The sequence below is a fragment of the Miniopterus schreibersii genome, assembly GCF_964146895.1.
Source record: "Miniopterus schreibersii genome assembly, chromosome: 1".
In the NCBI taxonomy this organism is placed as follows: domain Eukaryota; kingdom Metazoa; phylum Chordata; class Mammalia; order Chiroptera; family Miniopteridae; genus Miniopterus; species Miniopterus schreibersii.
The window spans coordinates 144,429,088-144,455,003 of record NC_138101.1 but is presented as its reverse complement, the minus strand read 5'-3'; the positions used below and the strand labels follow the sequence as shown (position 1 = coordinate 144,455,003).

The window sequence follows — 25,916 nt, the reverse complement described above, 5'->3', positions numbered from 1 at the left end:
CCAGAAGCAAGGAGGAAACGCAGAAAGAATTTGCTCAGATCACATGACTTCTCAGAGCTAAGTCGGGACTGAAGCTCAAGAGAAGCCCAGGCACTGACACCCCCCACCCCAGGAACCAGGCCCACGTAGGCACCATCACCAGCAGCAAAGTGCAGACACGGATTCTCATTGCTTTTGCCCAGGGCTCCCCAAAGGCATGTCCCAGCCACCTATTCATAGACCTTCAGCTTTTTTTCAGGGACAAAGATCAGAGTGGCAGGGCCTAGGAACCCATCTCAGGTGGCCTAGAGGGCAGGATGAGGCCTTGCTGGCTTCCTTGGCTACCCTACCTAAAAGTTCAGTCACCCCCGCTCTCCCCTCCACCACCCATCACTTATCAAACTCTAACATACTATATATATCTTTTCCTATACATTGCGGTCTCATGCTAGAATGCTAATCTCCATTTGGGCAGGGATTTCTTTCTGTTTAATTCACTGCTCTATCCTCGAGAAATATCTGTGGGATGACTGACGGACTGACGGACTGACTGACATGAATGAATTCGGAAGATGTGGCCAGTGGCTCAGAAGCGGAGGGAGAGTGCAGCTTGGTCAACCTGTCCCAGGACTCCTGGCAGAGACCCGTCCAGCCGTCTCATGCCTCCGGTCTCTGGAAAGGACCACGAGGGCTTTTAGGGACAGGTTGGGAAGGCGGGCTAGGACTCACTCAGAGAGGTTCCTCTTTTCGGAGAAGACGCGGAGGATGAACTCTCCCTCCTGGTGGGGCTCGTAGGTGGAGGGCACAATGACATACTCGCTGGGAGGCAGGCGGAAGCGCTCGGACACCTCCCGCATGTTGATGTAGGTTTTGCTCCTGGCCTTGGAGGCGTTGTACAGGAAGAAGTCCTTCTGCAGGTGCTCCTTGTTCCCGTGCATCTGAAGCAGAGAGGAGCCCGAGGGACCTGAGGCCCTCGGGAGGGATGCCCTTTCCTGCAACAGTCCCCCTCCAGGGCTCCCTTCCCAATGCTCTGGTCACCCAGCTCACAGTCATGACCTACCTACTTCTGATTCCCAAGGCCTCAAATAGCTCAGTGTCTCCGCAGCTCCCTACCCCATTCCCTCTTCTTTTTCTGTTGTGATTCAGAAGTGAAGGTCAAGTCTATCACTCCCACACTCAGGACCACTTACCAGAACTGCTGCTGGTCAATTCCGATCACCTCCAGGCTGGGGAAGGACCCCAGGGAGGGCCCTTAGCTGGGGTCTGAGGGAGGTGATTCCTCCATCCCAAAGAGGGCAGTCCCCCTCAGAATGTGGCTGTGTGATATGAGTGAGTGTGTAACTGTGTGAGTGTGAATGAATGTGAGAAAGCATGTGTGTGAGTGTGAAGAAGTGACTATGAATATGTGAAAGCATGTGTGTGACAGTCTCTGGTGGGACAGGAGGAAGGACACAGCGTGAGGGTGGTTGGTAGCCAGGGGGCCACGCACCTGCTTGGAGTTCAGGAACGCAGTCAAGGCCCTCTCCTATCATAGTCCTGCCCACAAACCCCACCAGGAAGGTCCCCCATGTGCCACAGACAGACACGGGACCCCCAGTAATGCTGCACACAGCTGCTGGCTGCTGCCACTTCTATACCTCTTTGGGAACCTAGAGGAGAAACAGAAAAAGAAGACACTCAGATTCTGTGGATCTCAGATCTGAACGAAGACGAAAAGCTTGTAGGAGGGGAGCGCTAGCAATTGTAGAGCGAATACATAAGTCTGACTCCCCGCGTACCTACCTGGCCAGCCCTGGTTTTTATCCACTCCTTACAAATATCTGAGAGGTTGTGACACAGTGGGCCTGGCACCAGGAGCTCTGGGGGTCACTGAATATCAGGGAAGCGGGAGGACTGCTCTGGAAGCCTCCTCCCTGAGAAGGTGTGTGTTTCTTGGGCTGAAGCTGTCATACCTCGTAGATGGCGAAGCCGATGGTGAAGAGGTTGGCCCCCAGCTTCCGGTCCTTCCGCCGGTTCTTCTGCATCAGGGCCACCAGGAAGCTGCAGATCACCTGTGAGTCCTCGGGGTCATCATCCTCCTCTAGGAGCTTCAGACGGTACTGAGGGTTGGTCCAGAAAGTGTCTGTGCCCCCCAGAAAGAAAATGTACATTCAGATCTGCCTCTTGGAGAATGGGCAGGAAGGGAAGTGAGACAGAGAGAACCTATCTGTCTTCCATATCTAGGTGCTCAATAAATATGGAAGGAATGATTCAGGCACTGGTCTGTTATTGGGGTGGGGGGTGGCAGGTAGCCTATGCTTTATACAGATGGGGCTGCCCTGCCTGGCTGTGTGTCTCCTCCTTCCTCTGAGCTTTTATTCTCAGTTTTGGCTGATGGCTTTGCTTTCCTCATCTGTCCTTTTAATGTTGTTGGTTCCTGAGATTTGGTCCTAGGCCGGTTCTCTCGCCCCAGCATTGCACCCCCTAGGCTGTGGTATCCACTTTCACTTTCTAACTGCTCCCTACACACTGGTGATGCCTGAGCCATAGGTCCCAGCCTCCATCTCTCTTTTGACTCCCTCCCTCTCTCCTTCTCTTCCTATGTCCCTCCTTTCTCCCCTTCCTCCCTCCCTCCCTCCCTCCCTCCCTCCCTCCCTCCCTCCCTCCCTCCCTCCCTCCCTCCCTCCCTTCCCTCCCTCCCTTCCCTCCCTCCTTCCTTCTACAAATACATATTGAGTACCAGTCTATCTATGCATTCAGGTCTCTATTACACATCTTCATCTGGATATAGTACAGGTGCCTCAAACCATGTCCCTCACTAAACTTCCCTCCCTACAAGCCCATAGTCAACCAACCCCTCCGAAAACAAGTGACACATCAATATTTTTCTCTGTGTTTCTTATATCGCAACATTGACACCATCCACTCACGCCCCCAAACTGGGAATCTTGAAGTCATTCTTCATTCTTCCTTCCCCACATAACCCAGTATATTTTCCCCTAAGCTCTCTTCCCTCCAACTTGGCCTAGGAGTTCATAATTTCTGGCTTGAACTCTTGCAGTAGCTGCTAACTCTGTCGTCTAGTCCCATTCCCAGCATTAGGAACACAGTATTATTCTAATACAATGTCCTGTTTAAACGTGGTTACCAACCTTCTATTGCAAACTCCTCAGCATGCTGGTTCCCTTCTCAGTAAAATAGGGAGGGTTTAATAAGATAACGTATGTCTGGGACTTAGTAGAAATTCGGCAAATGCTAGTTAACGTTATTCTACCTGGAGCTTGTTCTGTTTGGACCCTTCCCCCAGGCAGAACTTCTCCCACCTGGGAAGTTGCGGCAGCCTCCAGCAGAGCAGCCCCTCACCCAGCGGCCCTCGTTCACGGACACGGTCCAGGTCTGGAGCTTGTCGGACTCCAGGGCATCGGCTGTGAGGTTGCAGATCTCCAGCTTTGTGAAATGGTAGATGAAATCGTCATAGGACATCCTGAGAGGTTGGAAGAAGAGAGAGACCCGTATGGAGGGAAAGGTAAGCCTCCAAGGCTAACACAGTTCAATAAAATAGTCCAGCTGAGCTTGGTCACAGTCCCAGACAGGACACTGTCCTCCCCTTTTTAGGGTAAACACTGTCAATTCTGGTATAACCACCCTAAACCATCATCTCTCTCAATAAGGACTCAAACCCATGTGTCCTTGATGAGGGAGCTCAGCAGCAATTCAGTTCTCCCAAAAGTCACTGTGTGACCCTCCACTGGGCCTAGCCACCATGCTGGTTATAGGAGAGAGTTGTGGGAAGGGCAATTAAGCAAACAATTTTAAGGGCGATGAGTATGACAAATTCATTCCAGTCCTAGGGAAGAAAAGGAGTTCCTGAAGAAAGTTCCCTTTAAGCTGAGACTTGAAGGCTGAGTAGAAATGATCTGGGTGGAAGTGAGGGCACTGGATGAGCAGAGAAGTAGAGCTTTCTAGGCTCAGAAAACAGCTCTGTAAAGGCTGGGGGCAAGTGTCTGGAGCAGCATGCATGGGAGAGGGGCACAGGTGAGGCAGAACCACGTGAAGCTGGCCTGGCTCCTAGCCGGGTCATCACCGTGACCTGGCAGGCTCCTCTCAGAACCTCATCCTTGCTGGGCCTCCAGCTGGAGGAGGAGAACAGGGCCCAGGTCTCCCAAGGGCTGGAATCCGAGAGCCTCTGTCTGGGAATTGGGGTTTGAAATTTCAGCTCTTGCCCCATCCCTTACCCTTTGGCATCTCCCTCAGTCCTGGACTCACCAGAACTCTCCTTCCTCAGCGACCTGGTGCTGCAAACGGTCCTTCTCATCTTTGTCTACAAAGCTCCAGTCCTTCCAACTGGAGGGAAAACAGAGGAATTATGGAAGGAAGAAAGGAAGGGCTAATGTGGTTGGGATAGGAAGTATCAGAGAAATACAAAGGAGTTCAAAGAGTAACCCATCTCCAAATTGCAGCCACTGGGAGCCATCAACATACAAATCTGATCTGATCCCCTCACTGTAAAACCCAATAATTGCTTTCCACCAGCCTCAGGATTAAGACCAAATTCCTTAAGTGGGTTTATAAGGGCTTGACCCTTCTCTGGCTGAATCTTTTACCCTTCCTCACACTTTAAAGGTTAGGAGTTGGGTGCTGGAAATAAATAAACTGAGATTCCAATTTAATAATACCAGTATCAGCTCAGCTTCTATTTTCTCAGCTGCAAAAGGGGAATGATTGTATATTACCCACTCACAGGGCTGTGATGGGCAATATGTGACATAATGCAGGCGAAACTTATAGAACAGTGCCCCTTCCTCTGATAAGTGTCTGAGTTACTAAGAGAAAGACCAGGCATGTAAACATTTTCTTTCCTCTGCCAGCCCAGGAAACAGCCCAGCTTGTGTTTTTAGAAGCTGGGCAGTTTCACACACTCTCTCTCCTGAAGAGGGAGGAAATGAAGCACACTGAGGAAGATGAAACTAAACTTGGAGTCAGGGAATTCTGGAAGGGAAATGGGAAGTCCTGAGACCAGAAGGAGGGGTGCAGTGGGGAAGGGGAGTCTCCCCTTGAGTGACCAAGGGCTGAACCCCACTTGTCAGCAGTTCCTGCAGTAGAGGCCTTGGTAGGAAGTAGGTTAAGGCTGGACAACACAGCGAGGGTCCCTGTGGGTCACTTGGGCCAGTGGAGTAGACAATTGATGGGGCACCAAGGTCCTAGAACATACAGCCTAGTTCAAATGCCACTCTGTTCAGCAGCCTTCTGGTACCTTCCCATCCTACCCAAGCTAGGAGAGGGAATCTCTCTTTGTGACCCTACCCATGGCACTTATCTCAATTATTATCAGTGTTTGTCCTTCCCACTGGACCTTAAAGTCTACAGGGGCAGGGCCTGTGGCTCTGTGTTCATTTCTAAGCCCCTAGACAGTAGCATGGTGCCCGACATACACTCAGCCCTGAGGAAGTAAGGTTTTGTCCTGTGAATGAGTGAAAGAAACAGTAGGAGACAAGGACCAGCACCTATCACAGTCTCTCGAGGGAGGAATATCCCTAGTGCTCAGACCTGTGCCTGCTCTTCAGTAGGTGCTCAATAAATACTTGCTAAGTAAGCAAATGGCTGAATAAACCGGTAATTACGGTGCCCTGGGATGAGAGGTTGTTGAGGTAAGCACTGGGGTTGAAGGGCACACGCAGCCTGGGCATGGTCCTCAGCTGCTGAGTCCTGCTCTTCCCTCTTGGGATAACAGAGGGGCACACGGAGCAGCCCCTATTCTGTAAGGCAGCCAGTGGCTAGGGTGGGACCATAAAGGTCTGGACATGTTCTGGAGACTTTGTCATAAGTTTCCCATGTTTGTAAATTTTGCTGCCCCCAGTCTATTGCTCTCAGCGATAATCAGTAAAGTTCTTTCCAAGGGCTGTGTGCCTTTCTATGGGGACAGTGAGGGAGAGGAAATCTTAGGCTGGCTGAGTACTCTCCAGTCACAAACACATTTTCTCCTCCTGACAGCCACCAGGGAAGGGCCAATATTGTTCCCATTTTATAGATAAGGCAACGGACTCTGAGAAGGGGAGTCACTTGTCTAGTCTGGACCCCTGCATTAAGATGCCCCTCCTACCTGGACCTAACCCATGCTTCTAGAATCTTTCCTTTCCAACCAATGGCCATCAGCTAGCTCTCTGGCTCCCATGCTCTCCTGGCTAATCTCCTAGCCCTTTTCTGGAGCCTATATCCCCTCTTCTCTTCTATGGATCATTGGTTTTGAAGAGAATTTTATTTATTATCATTATTATTATTATTCCTCACCTGAGGATATGTCTTTATTGATTATTTTTTAGAGAGAGAGGGATGGTGGGGAGGAAACATCGATGTGAAAGAGAAACATCTATCGGTTGTCTCCTGTACGTGCCCTGACTGGGGATCAAACCCTTAACCTTTTGGTGTATGGACAACGCTCCAAGCAACTGAGCCACCTGGCCGGGTGGAAGGTAATTTTAGACCAAGTATCTGTAGTACTCTGGTGGCTTTGTTCCCAACCCAGCCTTGCCCTAGGCCCTGTTGTTCCTACTCATAGGGCCCCCTCACCTACCCATCACTCCAGGAGCCGGTCCACTCCACCTGCCCCCAGGGGTTCCGCAGCCGCACCAGCTTCACCTTCTCATCTTTGAACAGGGTCTTGGGCAAAAGAGAAAATGCTCTCACACTCCGTTATGGAACCTTTATGGAAAGGGGGTCTTCTGTCTTGCTCTGAGGGCTGGGATAGGGATGGGGAGAGAATCCCGTACTGGGGCTGTCCTGCCTGGTCCTGGTCAAGGAGACTAACCAGAAGCTCCCTGTGGAATGGCAGGGTGAGGGGTCAGAACCTCAGGACTGAGTCCTTGGGAGTCAGAGCTTGGCCGTCACCTCACATCTTCTCAGAAGTGACTTCCCCAGTGAGCATCCGGATGGCTCTTATGAGCTTTGGGGGAGGAGGCAGGGCATATACTGTAGGGTCCCACTAGCACATTATATGTCTGTGTGAATTAGGAAAAACGCCCCTGTTGGCTGAGGAATTACAGACAAATGTCCCCTCTAGATGGACCAATCAGAAAAAGGTGCCCTGCCTCCAGTCCGCTGTGTGTGCTGCTCCAGATGATGGCCCCTCTCTGTCCCTCCCTGTGGCATAACCTGACTAAATATGCACAGTGAGTCAGACAAGGTTCCTGTCTCTGATGTGACCCAGTAAAGGCCAGATGTCCCGGAAAACAGGAAGCATGAGAAGCCGTGAAATCAACTTCATAAAACCAAAGTGATGTATATTTGTTTCTTGGAAATTTGGGGAAAATGGCTATCTTTGCACTAAAAAGAAAGATCAACTGAGCACCATCTTGTGGCAAGATTCACTTCTGTGAGTCCCAGTGGTCCCCTCCATCCCCAAGTTTTTGGCCTGAGCCTTGAGCAGATCCTCTGATTGGAGGCAAGCTCTGTAGCTACAAAGGGACACAGAAAGCTAAAGTCTGACTTCAGGAGCTTAACCCAAATAGCTCCTCAAGTTCCATCCCACAAAGCCCTGCCAGGCTCACCTCCTCCAGCCCAGTGACGGAGTAGGCATGTCCTTTGACTAGCCCACAGGCCATTCTTGTCTCATATTGAACCGGGACAATTGTCTGTGGAGCAAAAACCAGACAGCCTGTCAGGGGTTGGGAAGCAAAAGTTCTGCCACCTGAGACAGAGTTCATACTGGGTCATTTTCTGAGTTCTGTGAGGACGAGGGCTCCTCTACATCCTGAAAGTGTGCCTCTGGCTGTGAGAAGACTCTTAAATATTATAGGAGACACATTAAGAATATAAAGCTGCCCAGCCGGGTGTGGCTCAGAGGTTGAGCATCGACCTAGGATCCAGGAGATCACGGTTCGATTCCCAGTCAGGGCACATGCCCAGGTTGCGGGCTCGATCCCCAGTAGGGGGCGTGCAGGAGGCAGCTGATCAATGAGGACTTTCTGATCATTGATGTTTCTATCTCTCTCTCTCCCTCTCCCTTCCTCTCTCTAAAATCAAAAAGACATACTAAAAAAAAAAAAAAAGTGTAAAGCTAACTAAAAACCACCACCACCAACAAACAACAAAAACCACACACCATTTTGCAAAGAGGTACATATAGTATGACAACATTAAAAAATAAAAATTCAGATTAAGTGTATACATAGAAAAAATCTTGGGAGGACATATACCAAATGTTAAGAGTTAGTGCCTTTCGATGAGGAAAGATGGGTTAATGTTTCTTTTGCTTTACTCTATGGCTCGGTGTTCTTCAGGGAGCATATATTCTGAAAGTACTAGAATATAAGCTCTATGAGGGGAGAGACTTTGTTTTGTTCACTAGGATAGTGAACAAAGAGGAGAGAATTCTCTTTGTTTGCTAGAAAAGTAACTGACACCTCAATAAATATGTATTGAATGAGTTAGAAGAGGAGAAACATTTCAAAATAAATGAAGTCTCTCTGGTATTTCTTCCTGTTCATTTGTTATCACAGAAATTGCCTGGAACACGGAGAAGGGGCTCCCATGGAGAATCCTTCCAAATCCTGTCTATCCCACCCTCTGGAGCCTAGGAGCGGGTAAGTTATTCCAACTCAGATCCTTGGAAGGCCCCAGGTGAGGACCCGTGTGTAAGGCACTGGCTACTGAGGGGAGTGCGAAACCAACAGGGCAGGGCCATGCAGGTTGGAGGGATGGTCGTTCCTGACAACTGGAGGTGTACACACCCGCGTCGGTCTGTCATCGGAGCCTGTGGTGTTGAGCAGCGAGTTATCCATATTCCTCACCATCCGTGCTATCAAGTCCCCCATTTTCAGCCCAGAAGGAGAGGTTCCATAGGTCATGTTTGTGCCATCCTGGGGCCCCATGGGGAGGGCAGGGGCAGTCCAAGAGAAGGAGAGAGAACAAGCAAAGGAAGGTGATAAAAAAGGGGAGACAGAAGGAAGGGAGAGGACAGACAAAGGAAAAGAGGAGAGATAAACAGGATGAATGGAGAAAAGGTGGAGATAAGTGATACAGGAAGAAAATGTTCATCTCTGGGTGTTTCATGCTAGCTGATCTGACAAGCTTTCCTATCCAGGCGAGTATTGGGAGAGGAAGGAACAGTAATTCAGCATGAGCCCCTTCCTCAGCAATGGAAGCACCAAGACTATTATACGTTGAGCAGCCTGCTGCAGGTGTGTCTCCTGAAACTCAGGAGGCCTGGCCAGTCTGCCATCTCCTTACCCTTGGCTCTGGTCTCAGTTTAAACCACTTCATTGCACTGAGAGGGGGACTGCAGGCTGAGCTTCTCCCAGATTACAACACAAAGCCCATGCCCCAAGTGAGAGATGTGATCAAAGCTCGATGACTGAGAGGCTTTCTTAGGGAGCCAGTGGACTCAGGTCCATAACCAAGTATCTGGCCAACTTAACAGGAGCATGCTGGGACTGAGCAGTTCCCACACTGACACAAGCCTCTGGATCTATTCCTAATATTCCAGCGCTATTGAAAATCCCCAGGAACTCTTCTACCTTGAGAAATTCCCAGTTTTCAAAGTTGAGAGCTGGTTCCTGCTTCCTAAAACAAAACATTCACCCTGTCCCAGAGGAGAACCCTGTGATGCTAGTCATTGGGTAAGGCTTTCTGATATTTGGCTGCCCCCTGCCCTGCACCCCATACCCCAGACTTACATCAATGGAGCAGCCCATGAGGGAGCCTCTCTCGATGGCTTTCTTCATGATCTTGTACATGTCTCTGGGAGCATCCTTGATCTCAAAAAACTCTGTCACCCCTCCTGTGAAGTCCTCCATGGCCTCTGTAGTGTTCCCACCTTTCAGAGCTTCATAGGAACCATGGAGCCTTGGAGAAAGGATGAAGATCAGCCTGGGCCAGAGGGTCCCAGGAAACTACTGCCACCAGAACTTTACTCTTGGGTCCTGTTATGTTCTCTCATCAATCCTCCAACAACCCTGTAAGCTAATGGAGAGTTACTATGATTCCCTTTCTTCACAAAGGAGAAACTGAGCTCCAGAGGCTGAGTGACTCACCCAAGGCCACCAAGAGCCAGGGCACTGGGACCAGAAACAAGCTATTCCCACTTCCTGATAGTTCTCTTTCCATTATACCCCGAACCCTAAGTAGGGCTTCATTAAAGCCATCAGTAGCTGGGGTGGGGCTTCTAAGTTGAGGGGCAATATGGCTTTATTAATATACCTCCTCAGAGGTTGAGCCAAGCAAGACCTTGGGATCTGAGTTCCAGAAATATAATGCTTGGATCTAGGACTTGTAACACCACCTCAAAGACAGAATTAAAGAGCTCATTCTGGGAAGCTAAAGCTAAAGATTTCCTACACGTGTCTTCATTTCTGTTCTTAAACATAGTGTTTTTAGTTAGAGCTGTTTCTGCCTGGACTTGATCTTCTCTGACTTTGGGGTCACAGTTGCACACACACATACAAACACACACGCGCACGCACAGATACACGTGCCTCCTTTCCTGAGTGAGGCCTTGGTGGATTTTGTAGCCCACCTCCTCATTTCTAGACTTGCCTCGCATTCAAAAGTGTTGCCTTACTTAGCATACGCCTTCTCCAGCAGAGCGCTCCAGAACTCATTGCGGTGGTTGGATTTGGTGAAAACCAGTTGATTGTTGTAGGTTGGCAGACAATCGTCAATAACCACATCCACCCAGTCTCCATAGCGCCAGAACTGCACAGAAGCATCAGCACAGAGTCACATGCTCAGGTTACTACTGGGAAATGTGTCCCTACTCAACATTCCTTAGAGGTCTCTTTGATCCCAAAGCAGTCCAACTTCCTCAGCTCTGCATCTTGGTGCTTGTTCATACTATTCTAGGTCTGGGATGTGTGACTCTCTAACTGGACTGTGAGCTCCTTGAGGGCAGGAAGTGAGTTACAAACCACTTTGTCTTTTCCACAGAGTCCAGCCCAGGACTGGGGATAGTAGGTGCTTCATGAATATCTGAGGACTTGAATTTTTATTCTCCAGCTCAGTAGGTCTAGGGTGGGGCCTAGGTATTAGTGTCTAGGTATCTCAGCTGATTCTAATATGCAGCCAGGCTTGAGAGCTACTGGTCTAGGTGAAGGTAATGTATTGATTTATGCATTTCTTGATGACAAAAAAGGTAGAAATTGCTGTCGAAAATGAGGATTGACGTGGAAGAGAACGTGCCCAGAACATACTATGATCAAAGCAGAAAAATTGTCCAACAATTGCAATTCTGGATGTTGTTCTTTTTTGAGCAACTCAGTTTTAACTGAAGAAAGTCAGATGTAGTTTAATTTTCTTCTAATGATGTATTTTCCCCTTGTTGACAAGAGGTAAAAAAATCTATCTTGTCTTTGTATTTATGTCCCTTTAGATACCATACCCTTTAAATATCAGAGAGAAACTAGCAGCTTGATGGCACAGGGGAGAAATAAAATTCAGGGCCTGGCTGCCTCACCCAGTGCAGGATGCTAACTCTGAACCTGAAGAGAAGACCTTTCTGAGGTCTTCAGTCCTGAGGTACAGGATCAGCAGTTACATCAACTGATGGTTTGGGTCATTCCCAAGACATTCGGAGCCTTTGGGGCTGGAGATGGATGGATGCTTCAGAACCCTAGTATCTGCTAGATCCCCACATGTGGAACTCACTCAGTGGGGGACCAGCACAGGGATTTGGCTCTATGCCAGGGCAAGTTGGATCCAGAAAATGTCCAAAGGCTGAATTGAGTTTCGAACTAAGAAACCTAGTCCCCAGATTAACCAGACTTTCCTTCCTGAGTCTAGAAGAGACCAGTGAAAGACTTGGTATAGACCTGCCTTAAATGGAAACAAGGTAACAGGAGCCACAGGTGTGGACAGGGTTTCCTTTACAACCTAAAGGGCCCTATGGATTCCCATGCTAATATCTCAGGGACCTACTTGAGAAGGCCTGTGGGTAATAACACAGCAGCCAGCCAACTGGAGAGGCAAAAATAGACCTACAGGCCAGCAAACAGGATGTGTTCCTGCTTTTCTGGGGCATAGCAGAAGGTGTGTGTGGGGGACTGTGAGGGGCAGAAATAAACAACTGCTTCCTCACAGGCTGAGGACTTAAGGGGGTCACTGCCCTCAGCCATGGCTTGGAGGGTGGGCAGAACCTTTCTGGAGCCACTGGGAAGTCAAGGCCAGGAGGCCAGTGGTGAGTGAATGGCAGCTGGACACTCCCTTGACCTCACCTGGAAGTGGAAGATCCCCGCATAGTTTTCGATGAAACTCTGATCATGGGGTATGACTCGGAAAAGCAGGTGCTCGTGGAGGGTCAGACAAGCAATGGCTGCGAGAAACCAGCAGTCCCCTGTAAGGAGACACGTGGCACAGGTCAAAGGAGGGGCCTGTACCTCCAGGCAAGAAAGAGACCCAATCCCAGTTGCTCCACCTCTCTGAGAGCAGAGTTTAAGTGGTGCTCACTGTCCTACCTCCAGATCTGACCTTACAGAGGTGCCAGTCAGGGAAGGAGTTTGACAGCAGTCCCTTAACCATGCGACCAACAGGGTAACTTACACCCTCCTGAGTGGTTTTCCATCTGCAATGCAACCTCACTTCCTTTTTGGACCTCAGTGGAAGCAGAGCAGTGGGTCATAACTGGGTCGTTCTTCATAAGGCCTGTGGGAAATCCGCCTGCCCCACATCTTTGCAAGGTGAGTCCATTTCCCCTTCTGGCCTCAGTGGAGACTGAGCATCTGAGTCACCAGTCAAGAGGGTTTGTGTTATAAGAAGTCATTAGGGAGCTGCTCTGGAACAGTCTGCAGGGGGCACTAAGACATTGCTGGCAATGGAATGAGATGGGACATTTTCTTATTCCCTGAACTTCCTTTCTGGCAGAGTAAAGGCGATAGTGAGTGAGTGAGTGAGTGAGTGTGTGTGTGTGTGTGTGTGTGTGTGTGTGAGAGAGAGAGAGACAGAGAGAGACAAAGAGAGAGAGAGAGAGAGATATGTGGGGCGAGAGAGTGCTCAAGGGGCACTGCTGGTGCGCTGACAGCCACAGAACTGCCTTCTAGGAGGATGGGTTAAGTTATGCAAGGCCTTTATTTTGCTGTGTGGGATGTGATAGCAACTTTGAGACAGCCCCTCCCCCTGGTGCCCCCTGAAGCAGCCAGGCTTTCCGTTGGAACAGGGAATTGGGTAGAAGGCCCAGATTACTAGCTTGCCCAGGGCTCTGCAGGCAGCCTTTCCTCAGGGACAGGAACCTAGCTACCAAAACCTCCTCAACCTCTCCTTCTGGGGCCAAATTAGTCCTATTCCTTACATTTGGTTGGTGCCCTTTATCCTCAAGTTTTAAACTGTATCTGTGGATATTCTCCCAACTTTACTTCACAGAGCTTCCCTGTGGTCTGCACCAGAGGTGATACTGCATGAACAAGAGGCAGAGGGAGGGGGCGGTCTGATGGGATAGCCAAGCTAACTAGCCAGTCAGAAAACTGGATAATCATCCACAGGGCAAATGTTGTCTTTGTTGAAAGACCTTTAATTTTTAAGTAAAAAAAAAAGATTTTAGAGAGAGAGGAAGAGAGAACCAGAGAAAGAAAGAGAGAGACATCAATTTGTTGTTCCACTTATTTATGTATTTGTTTAGCTCTTTCTTGTATGTGCCCTGACCGGAGATCAAACCCACAACCTTGGAGTATAGGGGTGACGCTCTAACCAACTGAGCTACCCAGCCAGGCTGAAAGACTCTTTTAATATGGAACTATTGTTCTGGGGCAATTTAAACAGGAGTGTGAGTTACAAGCCCTCTTTTTGATACTGTGTTTTGTGTGTACATATAGATTCTATGTGCCCAAGGGACATGCTTGGTACACAGATAGTTTCAAAGCTGCCTTTTTTTTTAAGTGTATTTTATTTATTTTTTAAAATTTATTTTATTGTCGAAAGTATTACAGCTGTCCTCCATTTTCCCCCCTTCCCCATCTCCACCCCTCCCCATCAGAGTTATCTTTTAAGGAAGCTAAAAACAGTCAAAAGCAGGGCTTTGTCTTGCTGAGTGGAGTGTGTGACCGTCCTTCAGACTCTAGAGGGGAGGCTGTGGAATGAGGTCTACCTCCTGGGACACTCGGCTAAAACTAATGAGAAATGTGGGAGGAACAGAAATTAAATGAAGCAATCATCAGCACATAAAGTAATGTTATGAAAACAAAAGCAGATTATTGCCCCTTGATTCCCTGTAAAGGGATCACACCTTTTAACCCCTCCTTGATTGTTTAGCTGGATATAACCCGAGGGACTTTCCTACCTAATTCTCCTTGACAGATGTCAGTTCTATTGGCTCCACCAATGATAAATCGAGGGTTCTCGCAAATTTCCTGTGAAACAAAAGGAAAGAATGACAGTAGTAGTAGCTATTATTTATTAAGGTCCATTGTGTAGTACTGGCATTGTGTATCAGGAGTATTACACACACCACTCATTTAAGCATCTAAAAACATCTCGTGAATTGGATACCATCATCCTTATTTTTTAGGTAAGGAAACCAAGGTTCAGAGATGTTAAGAAACTTGCCTAAGGACACACAGCCAGTAAGTGGTAGAAGCCAAAAGCATGCCTCCTTTTCCCATTGTTCCGCTCTGCTCCCTCACCCTGACACAGTCTTACTAAGGATGTACCCTCAGAGGGCAGTGTTTTTACTGTCACAGCTTTGGCAAAGGGATAACAGAAAGCATGGCTGGTTTTTTTTGTTTTTTCGATGACAGGAAAAGAGATCCAGGAGGGAAAATAAGGATCTTTCTCCCAAGATGTGGTAACAGATATTTAGAGTCAGCGTATGTCCCAGGTCCACAGAACTTGAGAAATGGGGAGAGCAGAGAGTGAATCTGGTGTGTGGCTTGCAAGTCTTCCCTTCTGTTGGAGGGTGCATTTCTTTATTTAAACTAACCCAACACACCAGATGTGGCTCAGTGGTTGAGCATTAACCTAGGATCCAGGAGATCGCAGTTGGATTCCCAGTTAGGGCACATGCCCGGGTTGTGGGCTCGATCCCCAGCAGGGGGCGTGCAGGAGGCAGCTGGTCAATGATTTTCTGTCATCATTGATGTTTCAACTCTCTCCCTCTCCCTTCCTCTCTCTGAAGTCAATAAAGATATATTTTTTTAAAAAGAGCCAAAATTTAAGAAAAGATAATTTTAAAAAGCAATCTGTAACAGCTGAAAACAATGTGAAGCAAAAGAACCCAACTGCATATCAAGTTGATGACATGACTACACACATAAAAAAAGTGAGTTTAAGTGACTTAATTAAAATGTAGCATTTTGGCTGTTTATCCATTTTGGGTTATATCCTAAGGTCAAAAACCAAAACCATAACAATATAAACCATAAGAAATAATAATTATATTGTTATTATTTTAAAACTTTGATATGTATATTGTAGGATAAAATAAGTAAGAACTCACTTTAATGTTATTAGGAACCAAGGTGTTTTTTTTTCAGTGTAAAAGAAAATATGTAAAATTATAAAACTGAATAACTTAAGTAACAACCCTGAAGTGTTAAAGTTGAATTGAATATATAACTCATGATTTATTTTTGTCTCTTTAAAAAACATTTCCTATCTCTCTTCACTAAAACCAACCAAACAAACAGAGAAAGAAAACAACTAGAAGCAATAACAGTCTGGTAGTAAAGAGGACATCAACATCACAATTGTAGTTTTTAAAAACCACTAATAAAATGTAAAATTCATTATTCCAAACAAGGCTCTGTCCTCTTAAAAAACAAAGAAGCCGCCCAGCCGGGAGTGGCTCAGAGGTTGAGCGTCGACCTAGGATTCAGGCGATCGGGGTTCGATTCCCAGTCAGGGCACATGCCCGGGTTGCGGGCTAGGAAACCGATCAATGACTCTCTCATCATTGATGTTTCTGCCTCTCTCTCTTTCCCTCCTTTCCTCTCTCTGAAATCAATAAAGATGTGTTAAAAAAAAATAATAATAATAAATCCCAAAGAATTAAAAACAAACAAACACAAAAACAAACAAAAAACACAAAGAAGCCAATTAAGGTATAGTGGACATATGTTATTTTTATCTCCCCAGTGTTTTGCCTGTTTAAAATACATTCCCCCTTCTCTTGGGATTATATCTCAATTTTCCACTGGGGAGCAACCCCAGTGTCAGCCCATGTTATTTTGATGAGTCCCCCCCTTCCCTCATTTCCACATGTATAATAGGGGCAGTTAGAGTGAGAGTGATTGGTTCAGGATGGGCACTTGACCAAATCTGGCCCAATGAGATATGGACCAAGACTTTTGTTGTAACTATTGAGAAAGAAAAAAAAAAATCCATCCTTCTGCTGGAGTTGCTCAACTGGTTAGTCTGAAGCTGCTGATGGCAGCTTTGCCCCACTATGAAGTTAATCTACTTGAGAATAAAGCCAACCCAGGAAACAGATGGGGAAGTGGAGGTCAGAGGAGGGAGGTGAAAGATGATAGATAGATAGATAGATAGATAGATAGATAGATAGATAGATGATAGATAGATAGATAGATAGATAGATAGATAGATAGATAGATAGATAGATGATAGATAGATAGATAGATGATAGATAGATGATAGATAGATAGATAGATAGATAGATAGATAGATAGATAGATAGATAGATAGATAGATAATAGATAGATAGATAGATAGATAGATAGATAGATAGATAGATAGATAGATATTGGGGACTATATCTTGATGACATGGTTTGAGGGCTGAATTCAGTGTCTATACCCAACATCACCCTTAAATATTCAAGTTATATGCGCTTTCTTGGCCTAAGCTAGTTTGAGTTGGGCCTCTGTTATTTGCCAGCTGAGACACTTGACTACCGTAGGTTCTGCCCGTGTTATAAGGAATATATTATAGAGTGACTCAAACACTGGATTTTTAGCTATGTCTTTTAGCTGTCACAGGTGCAGCTTCTTCTCTTTGGGTCTATAAGTTCAGAAGCACCCCTCATCCTCCTACCTCCTACCAATTCCAGGGCTGACTGCTTGGAAATGCAGCAGCAGCTACACTGATATCTAGTCTGTTTGGAGGCCCAGGTTTTTGAAGGGAGTGGACATTGTTTTACAGTAGTAGAGATTCCCTAATAAGCCACATTTACCCTCAACTGTACCTCAGCTGAATTCACCAAACATTAACTGAGTCCTCAAGTATGTAGAGAACAGGGGGAATTAGGATCCAATAAAAATGGGATATCATATCTTTCTGTCCTTTAGCTAACCCACAGCCTAGTAACCCTCAATTGCCCTCATAAGAGATGCTGTTTGGTGAGGGTCAGTTACCAAGTTTGTTGAGTGTTAATTCATCAAAAATCTCTGATTAGCTTAGATACCCTCTCCCTACCATCTACTTATCCCTCTCTCCTTACTTATAAACATTGCATAAATATCCCCTAGAGTGTGGAGACCTGTTTGTGTTGGTTGGTATGAATAGAGGGTAAGTGGTCCCAGCTCTGTCATTTTAGCTTGAGTACCTAAGCTACTAGTGGACCTCTAGCTACCCCTTTGGCTATAATCTAACCTGAAGACTGGATCTGCCAATGATGGGTTCCCAGCAATAAACAACAGATTACCATTTCCTCTGTTCTTGAGAACTGTGGTTTGCATAGTGTCTCCAAACTTTTTAAAAAATATCTCCATCATTAATATTTTGAAAATGCAACCCTAGGTAAATATTCTTATTAGTTTTAAATTATATTAATGAATATTGTCCTAACATATAATGTGCATTATAAAATAAACAAAAACATACATTTAAAAGGATGGGCTATAATAAATATATGTAAGGGACTTCTGGCCAAGAACTTTCCAAAATTAGTGACAGTTACCAAACCACAGATCCATGAAGCCCAAAGAGCATCAAGCAGAGTAAATATCAGTAAAACAAAACAAAACAAAACTACATTTAGGCATATCATATTCAAACTGCAGATAATCAAAGACAAAGAAAAAAATCTTAAAAAGAATCCAAGAGGGGGAAAAATAGCTTTCCTATAGAGGAACAAAGATAAGAATTACAGCATACTTCTCTTCAGATCCTATGCAAGCAAAGAAGATTGGATTGATATATTTACATTGATAAAAGAATAACCCACCAACCTAGAACTCTATATGCAGAGTGATTACCATTCAAAACTAAAGGAGAAGTAAACTCTCAGACAAATAAAATCAGAGGCAATTCATTGCTAGCAGATTTGCCTTGCAAAAAAATGTTAAAAGAAGTCCTTCAGGGAGAAAGAAAATGACATAGGTCAGAAACCTGGATCTACATAAAGAAAAGAAGAGCATCAGAGGAGGAATAAATTCAGGTAAAATAAAACTTTTACTTTTTTATTCTTTAAAAAATTTTTTTAATATATCTTTACTGATTTCAGAGAGAGGAAGGGAGAGGGAGAGGAAGAGATAGAAACATCAAGGATGAGAGAGTCATCATTGATTGGCCGCCTCCTGTACACCCCCGACTGGGAACTGAGCCCACAATCCAGGCATGTGCCCTGACCGGGAATTGAACCTCGATGCTCAACTGCTGAGCCATGCTACTTTTTTATTCTTAATCTAAAAATAACTTTGTTTAAAGTAATAACAATAACAACAGTGTTGAGTAATTGTAACATATGGATAAGTGAAATGAATGACAATAATGTCATAAGGGAAGGAAGTGACGAATGGGAATTTTCTATTATAAGGTACTAGACTACACATATAATGGTATAGTGTTATTTGAAGATGAAATTGGATTAGTTGTATATTGGAAACTCTAATCATTAAGATTTTTTAAAAAAAGAAGTATAATTGATATACTTAAGAGAGGAGATAAAATGGAATCATAAAGAATACTCCATTAAAACCAGGGAAGGCAGGAAAGGAGAGAAACAAAAAACAGTTGCAGCAAATAGAAAACAGTTACAAACATGGTAGATATTAATCCAACTATATGATAATAACTTAAATGTTAATGGTTTAAATACACCAATTAAAAGATAAAATTTTTTCTCTAAAAAATTCACTTTAAATACAAAGATTCAGATAGCTAGAGAGGGATATACCATGGTAACACTAATCAAAAGAAAGCTGGGCCCAGCTGGTGTGGCTCAGTGGCTGAGCGTCGACCTATGAACCAGGAGGTCATGGCTCAATTCCCGGTCAGGGCCATGCTTGGGTTTTGGGTTCGATCTCTAGTAGGGGGAATGCAGGAGGCAGCCGATCAGTGACTCTCTTTCATCATTGATGTTTCTATCTCTCTCTCCCTCTACCTTCCTCTCTCCGAAATCAATAAAAACATATTTTAGAAAAAGAAATCTGGAGTATTAATTTCAGATAAAGCATATTTTATAACAAGAAAAACTATCAGAGATAAAGAGATGCACTACATAATGATAAAGGAGTCATTTCTCTAACAAAACATACAGCCTTAAATGTGGGTACATGTAACAACAGAGTGTTAAAGGACATGAAGCGAAAAGTGATATTTCTGAAAAGAGAAATAGATGAATCTAGTATTATATTTGGAGACCTTAATACCCTTCTTTCAGTAATTATAGAGTAAGCACGCAGAAAATCATTAAGGATATAGTTGACCTTATCCTTAATGATTTTCTGCACTATCAATCAGCTTGATCTAATTGACATTTATAGAACACTCCATTCAACAACAGCAGAATACACTTTCAAGATCACATGGGAGAATAGACCACATTTTGGGCCATAAATCACACTTCAACAAATTTAGAAGACTAGAACTCATACTAAGTATATTCTCAGATCACAGTGGAATAAAACTAGAAATCAATAAGGTAACTGCAAAATCTCAAAATATTTAGAAATTAAACAACACACTTCTAAATAACAAATGGGTCAAAGAAGAAGTTTTAAGAAATTTCTTTGTCTATCAGCTGAGAGGGACAATGGCAATGACACCCCAGAAGTGATGAGCACACCTAGCACTCTGATCATGGTTTCTAATACTGTTTTCCAATAAGAGGTACCAGGGCTCCATAGAGAAATGATTGATTCTAGGGCTGTGAAAGAAAATGCATAAAATGAGCCTGGAGCATCTTATAGCTTCAGAAAGTAAGAAAGTATTCAAAGAAAAAAACAAAAAACCTCACAACAATAAGGATATGTCAAAGGGACAGGAGTCCACTGAAAGAACTCCCAATGGCTAAAGCTAAAACAATCAGAGCAGGAAAATAAAGTAATAGTTGATTACAATACAGAATACAAAATAAATATTTACAAATCCACATTAAAATAAATAAGTGATTCAATAAATAAATAAATGGAGAAAATAGACAAAGTTCCCATGCAGAATTCTCAATACTTTATGTAGATAAAGGGAGGTAGAATGTAACTCCCACTCCTTGAGTGTGCGCTATGTTTAGTGACATTCTTCCAAAGAGTGCATTATGAAAAAATGAAAAAAAGGAACTTTATAGTAGAGAAAAACCACCAACATTGCTTCAGCCAGTTATCAAGGTCAACAATGATAAGACATGTTGATAGTCTATACAATGTGATGAAAATGGCACTTTACCTCTGTGGTCTTCCTCCCAAAAAGCCATCAGCCCAGCTTAATTAGGAGAAAACCAGCAGAAAAATGCCAGTTGTGGAATATTATACAAAATACCTGCTCCGTACTCAAAACTGTGACGATCATCAAAAACAAGAAAAAAAATCCGAGAAACTGTCACAGCCAGCGGAGGCTAAGGAGACAATACTAAATGCAATGTCACATCCTATGTGGAACCATGGAACAGAAAAGGGATATTAGGTATAAAACAAGGAAATCTGAATAAAGTATGGAGTTACTTCAGGTAATAATAATGTTTCAATTTTGGTTAATTAATTGTAGCAAATGTACCAGAGTAATATAAAATATTCATAATAGGGAAAGCTGAATGCAAAGTGTATAGGAACTCTGTACTAGCTTCACAAGTTTTCTGCAAACCTAAAACTTTCTAAAATGGAAAGTTTATTTAAAAAACAACTACTTCAGATATTTTTTCATACACTCCAATGGATCACCTTTGCAGACCCCCTGGGTTGCACATACCCCACCTTGGAGCCCACTGCTTTAGAAGGTTCCTTGCCTGCTCTAAATGCAGTGAACCCTTTTAGGGTGATGAGTGCCTCCATGCAGGGAGAGGCCCTGGTCCTGCATATCCCCAACTACTTTTACCTATCCAGCAGAAACAAACTGGCTCCTCATTGGCACAGTAAGGTATCCTTGAGCAAACAGATTCACCCTGCAAGGAATCTGGCTGGTCAGCATGGACCTTTCTGTCTAAACAGAAGTGACACGTCACTAATAATCCAGCCTTACATGAAAGGTCCAAAAGGCATGTCTCCAGTCTCCTGCAGCCTCCTATTTCTTTTTAAATTATTCTTTATTTTTTAATTAAAAAATTTTTATTTCTATTTTTTATGTTTTTAAATGATCTTTATTAGCCTCCTATTTCTTAACTGTTAACCATCTTCCACAGAACTCTCCTTGAAACTGTTAGTATTCTTAACCCCACTTCCCCATCCCCAGAATACCTGCTCCCAAAAAGAGACATGAGAGTCAATTATATTTACTATTTTACAGTAAATTTAAATCCATGCATTAGTTTTCTTAAAAATATTTACAGTCTCAGGGACCTATAAAATATTATAATCATTTCTAATTCAGACATAGAAAATAGCATCAGTTTCAGGAGGAAGCAGGAAGGCATTTTGAGGGCACATGAGTGGGAAACTTAAGCCACTTGCTCAGAGTAGGGATCCATGGCCTCAGGCTCTGGAACACTTGACCTCCTGTCCCTAGGAGCTGTCTCCCATCCCTACCTTTGGCCTTTTCCATGTGATGGCTTTCATCTTGGTTTTTTGGCTCAGCTCATGGGAGCCCAGGGCCTGAACACTGGCTGGGAACATATGGTCTTCAAAGAGGCACTTCTGAGCCAGGCACCATTGTTTGAGAACGACAAAATCTTGCCCCTCAAACTTGAGGGGCTGTGTGACAGTGCCCTCTCCATTTCTCCTGTCCCTCTCCCTGATCACACGATCACAGAAGAATCCTGGCAGCATGTAGGGCATGGTGACTCTCAGGGAGTGGAGCTGGGCCTTCACTGCGACCTCTGTCCCACTGCGCCCTCAGTCCAGGCCTAATCCTCTCCTGAATGGGTTGGAGCCTATATAGCTCCTCCACCCTCAGCATCTCGATGCAAATGAACATAGCCCAGAGGCCGGGATCAGAGTCAGCAGCTTTGGCTGGAGGCCCCTGAGCCCACGGTCAAGGGGCAACACCATTCCAGTCAGAGAGCCAGAAAGGGGAGCGAGCGAGCCAGGGACAGCCCTGGGACAGACTACAATGGCCTGTAGACTTTTAGGGTACCTCCATCAGCCTTGCTGGGATTCTTTCATTGAAAAGAGAAAATATAATTACAGAGAGGCTTACCCTGCCTCAGCAAATGGCATTCATGCCTTTGACCCTGGTGGCCAGTGGGAGATAGCATGGGGCCTTTAAAACATGCCGTATACACTAATCCTATACTGGCTGCTGACTGCATGGAAGGAATCTGCTCCAAGCTATTGTCTGAGGCTCATGAAGCCTTCATTCTCCTGATGTCCCTGCCTCATCCCCCCAAAGACCTTGACTGGCCATTTAGGGACTCTAATCTGCTAGAGGGACCAAGAGGGTAGGTGACTCAACCTCAAACGAAAGTCCCCATTAGAGTGGGCCCCAGTGACAGTGAACAGACACCCACAGTTGCAGGTTCAGGACCTATGAGGCAGAGAATACGATGGGTGGGGAAGGAGGATAAGTGTGTGTCAGAATTATGTTCTCAAGAAAGTTCAGCCTTTTCAGTTTCACCACGCATCAGGGGGCAACTCCGATGTGAGAGCAGGGAGCTGATGTGGTGGAACCTCAGGTCTGGCAGCTGCCCTCTAGGAGGATGCTGTCTCCCCATCCACTCATTGACTCCTGTTGGCCAACCTGTGATTTTGCAATTTAAATAAGCACAGCAGGAGATTCTTATGTCCACCAGAGTCTGAAACCATGATTTTAGCTTTACAGGGTACTATACTAGCTCAAAAAGGCTGAATTTTCTTGGAAACATTCTTAAAAAAATTTTTTTTTGTTTACTGCTTTTAGAGAGAGGGGAAGAGAGAGAGAGAAACACCAATTTTGCAGTTCCACTTATTTATGAATTCATTGGTTGATTCTTGTATGCTCCCTGATTGGGGATCGAACCTGCAACCTTGGCATATAGGGACAACGCTCCAGCTGAGCTATTCACATTTTAGGTTGAAAACCAGTTTCCTTCAGGATTTTTAAGGCTTTGCTTCATTGCTCCTAGTATCTGGCATTGTTGAGAAGCAATTTTGAACATTCCTTTGTATGTGACCGGTCTTTTCCCTCTGAAAGCTTTCAGGGTTTTCTCCCTTCCTACCCTCCCCAATTCCAAAGCCACATTAATGTGCCTTGGAATGAGTTTATTTTTAGATTATTTGTGCTGAGCACTCAGTGACTCCTTTTAATATAAAGACTTTAGTCCTTAGTTCTGGGATATTCTAGTATTATCTTTGACATTTCTCTCCCTTTCAATTGGAACTCCTAAAAATCAGATGTTAAGCTACCACTAATTTTATTGTATTTTTCTATATTTTTTGTTCTACATTATAGATTTATTTGATTTTATATTTTAACCTAGCTATTGAAATTTAAATTCCAGCTATTAGTTTTCTAGCTTTTTGTTATGAAAATTTTCAAACTCACAGGAAAGTTTAAAGAACAGACACCCATATAGCCTAAATCTAGATACAATTGTTAGCATTTTGCCATCTTTGTTTTTACCTATCTATATGTGTACATATAAATTTTTCCCTGAAACATTTGAAAGAATGTTGTAGGTATCACATTTCACACCTAAATACTTAGCAGGTACTTGTCCTTAGCAGGTACCTCCCAAAGGATAAGAACACTTTCCAACTGACCTTAATGCCATTATCACTAAGAAAATGAACTATTATTCTCTAATTTATCCAAGATCCAAACTCATATACTAATTTCTTAATTTGTTCCCCAAATGTCTTTTATAGCTGCTTTTATTTTTGAACCATTCAATTAGGGTTCACACATTGAAATTTAATAATTTGATAATTGGACTGGGTGATGTTGATGTGAGAATTGGTGAACTAGAAGCTAGATCAGAAGAAGCCACTTAGAACACCACACAGAGAATCAAGAAGATGGGACACTTAAAAAAAAAAAAAAAGAAGAAGAAAAATAAAAGGTTAATGTACATGTGAGATAAGCAAGGTATGTTCAGCACATAGCTAATTGGAGTCCTAGAAGAAGATAATAGAAAACATGGGAAGAGTTAATATTCCAAGGGATTGTCCACAGCTGATCAATGAGTACAATTCTTAGAATTGGGAATCCTAATGAATCCTAAGCAGGAAAGATATAAAGCAATATATGTTCAGACATAACATAGTGATATTGCAGAATGCTCCAGACAGACAGAAGATCTTAAAAGCAGTCAGAGAGAAAAGGCATATGGCCTATTACTCTGATTTCAACAACAGAGTAAGGCAGGAGATGGTACCGAGAATCAACCTAGGGCTGATTACTCAGAGTGAGAGCAAATTTTGTACAAATAAAAAATCAAGAATGCTTACTACAAATAGACCCTCACTAAAGGAACTTATGGACAAGGTACTTTAGGAAAAAGTAAATTTATTCTAGAAGTAAAAGTCAAGGACTCAAGAAGGAACAGTAAACAAAGAAATTGGTGAATGTGTGTAAATCTAAAAAGATATTGACTGTGTTAAACATTATATTATTTTCTAATTTTTAAGGTTGAAAAATGAAGATAGAGCTAAAATCCTGAAAAGGATATTAGTTAGGTGAGGAGTACTTGAGATTAAAGTACTATATGGTCCTCATATTGTTTATGAGGAAAATAAAACTACCAATTTCAGGCTTTATCAAGATAATAGGTATGTTAACAATTCAGGGCAACTACAGAAAAAACAGAAATAGTCTATAACTTCCAAACTAGTAGGAAGAAAAAAAGGAGAGAAAACACTTTTAATCAATTTTTTAAAATGGGCATAAAGAGGAAAAAAGGAGCATTTAAAAAGCAATACAGAGAAACAAGATGGTGGCGTAGGTAACAGCTGCACCCGCCGCCTGCTGCAACCACATCAAAATTACAACTGAAATACAGAACCACCAGCACTCAGAGCCTCCTGAAATCTGGCTGAACAGAAGCCCTACAACCAGGGAGCTGAAGAGGCACCGAGACCTGGAGGAGGGGCGGAAACGTGGGCGGATCAGGGCTGAATCTTGGAGACGCAGCCACGGGCCCACACTCGGTGCCGCGGGATAAACCCGGGAGGGAATCTCGGCGGCAGCGGTTTCCCAGAGGGGTCCCAGCCCCACAGCAGGCCCCCAGCCCAGGGCTCCAGGGCCGGGAAGAGACGTCCCCACAACTCCGGGCTGTGAAACCAGCGGGGACTGTCCCTGAGGGTCCCGGAGGCTGCAGGAGCCCCAGCAGCTCCTCTCAAAGGGCCTGCACACGGACTCACTCGGAGGTTCCCTCTGAGCCCAGCGCTGGGCAGCAGCCTGAAAGGACCTGGGACACTCGGGGAGGAACTAACCTGCCTGAAATCCGGGCGAGAGGTGGAGGGGAGGCTTTCTCCCAGGCAGAAGGGCTGGCAGAGGCCACTGCTCCTTTGGCAAGTCCTCCCGGCACACAGCCGGCAGGTAGGTGCCATATTTGAATCGCCAGCACCTGGCTCTCACCTTTGGCCCCGCCCCGTGATTCCTGGAGGCCCCGCCCCTTCCCACCTGCTCATCCAAGCTGTTTCCAGTGGCTTTTCTGTGCAAGGGGTCTCTCGAGCCTCATGCTTAGGACTTTCCTAAAAACTCTCAAACAAGCAGCATCATGCCCCATAAGGCTTGATAAG

The 25,916-nt window shown here is 44.7% G+C and overlaps 1 protein-coding gene across 2 annotated transcripts in view; it reads right to left on the bottom strand.

Moving 5' to 3' along the window:
* The window catches only part of CAPN3 (calpain 3), a 48,640-nt gene that overhangs the window by 8,719 nt on the left and 14,005 nt on the right, over positions 1-25,916 (bottom strand). The window contains exons 2-13 of one of the 2 annotated variants that reach the window (XM_081153890.1): positions 14,216-14,285; positions 12,162-12,280; positions 10,514-10,647; positions 9,630-9,798; positions 8,685-8,813; positions 7,503-7,586; positions 6,530-6,615; positions 4,225-4,302; positions 3,282-3,442; positions 1,932-2,101; positions 1,617-1,628; positions 709-917 (exon numbers count right to left, since the gene is read on the bottom strand). In XM_081153890.1, the coding sequence (XP_081010016.1) occupies positions 709-917; positions 1,617-1,628; positions 1,932-2,101; positions 3,282-3,442; positions 4,225-4,302; positions 6,530-6,615; positions 7,503-7,586; positions 8,685-8,813; positions 9,630-9,798; positions 10,514-10,647; positions 12,162-12,280; positions 14,216-14,285 (1,421 nt within the window). Of the gene's footprint in view, positions 1-708; positions 918-1,616; positions 1,629-1,923; positions 2,102-3,281; positions 3,443-4,224; positions 4,303-6,529; positions 6,616-7,502; positions 7,587-8,684; positions 8,814-9,629; positions 9,799-10,513; positions 10,648-12,161; positions 12,281-14,215; positions 14,286-25,916 lie in introns of those variants that run through there. The other variant, XM_081153889.1, reaches the window with a different exon arrangement.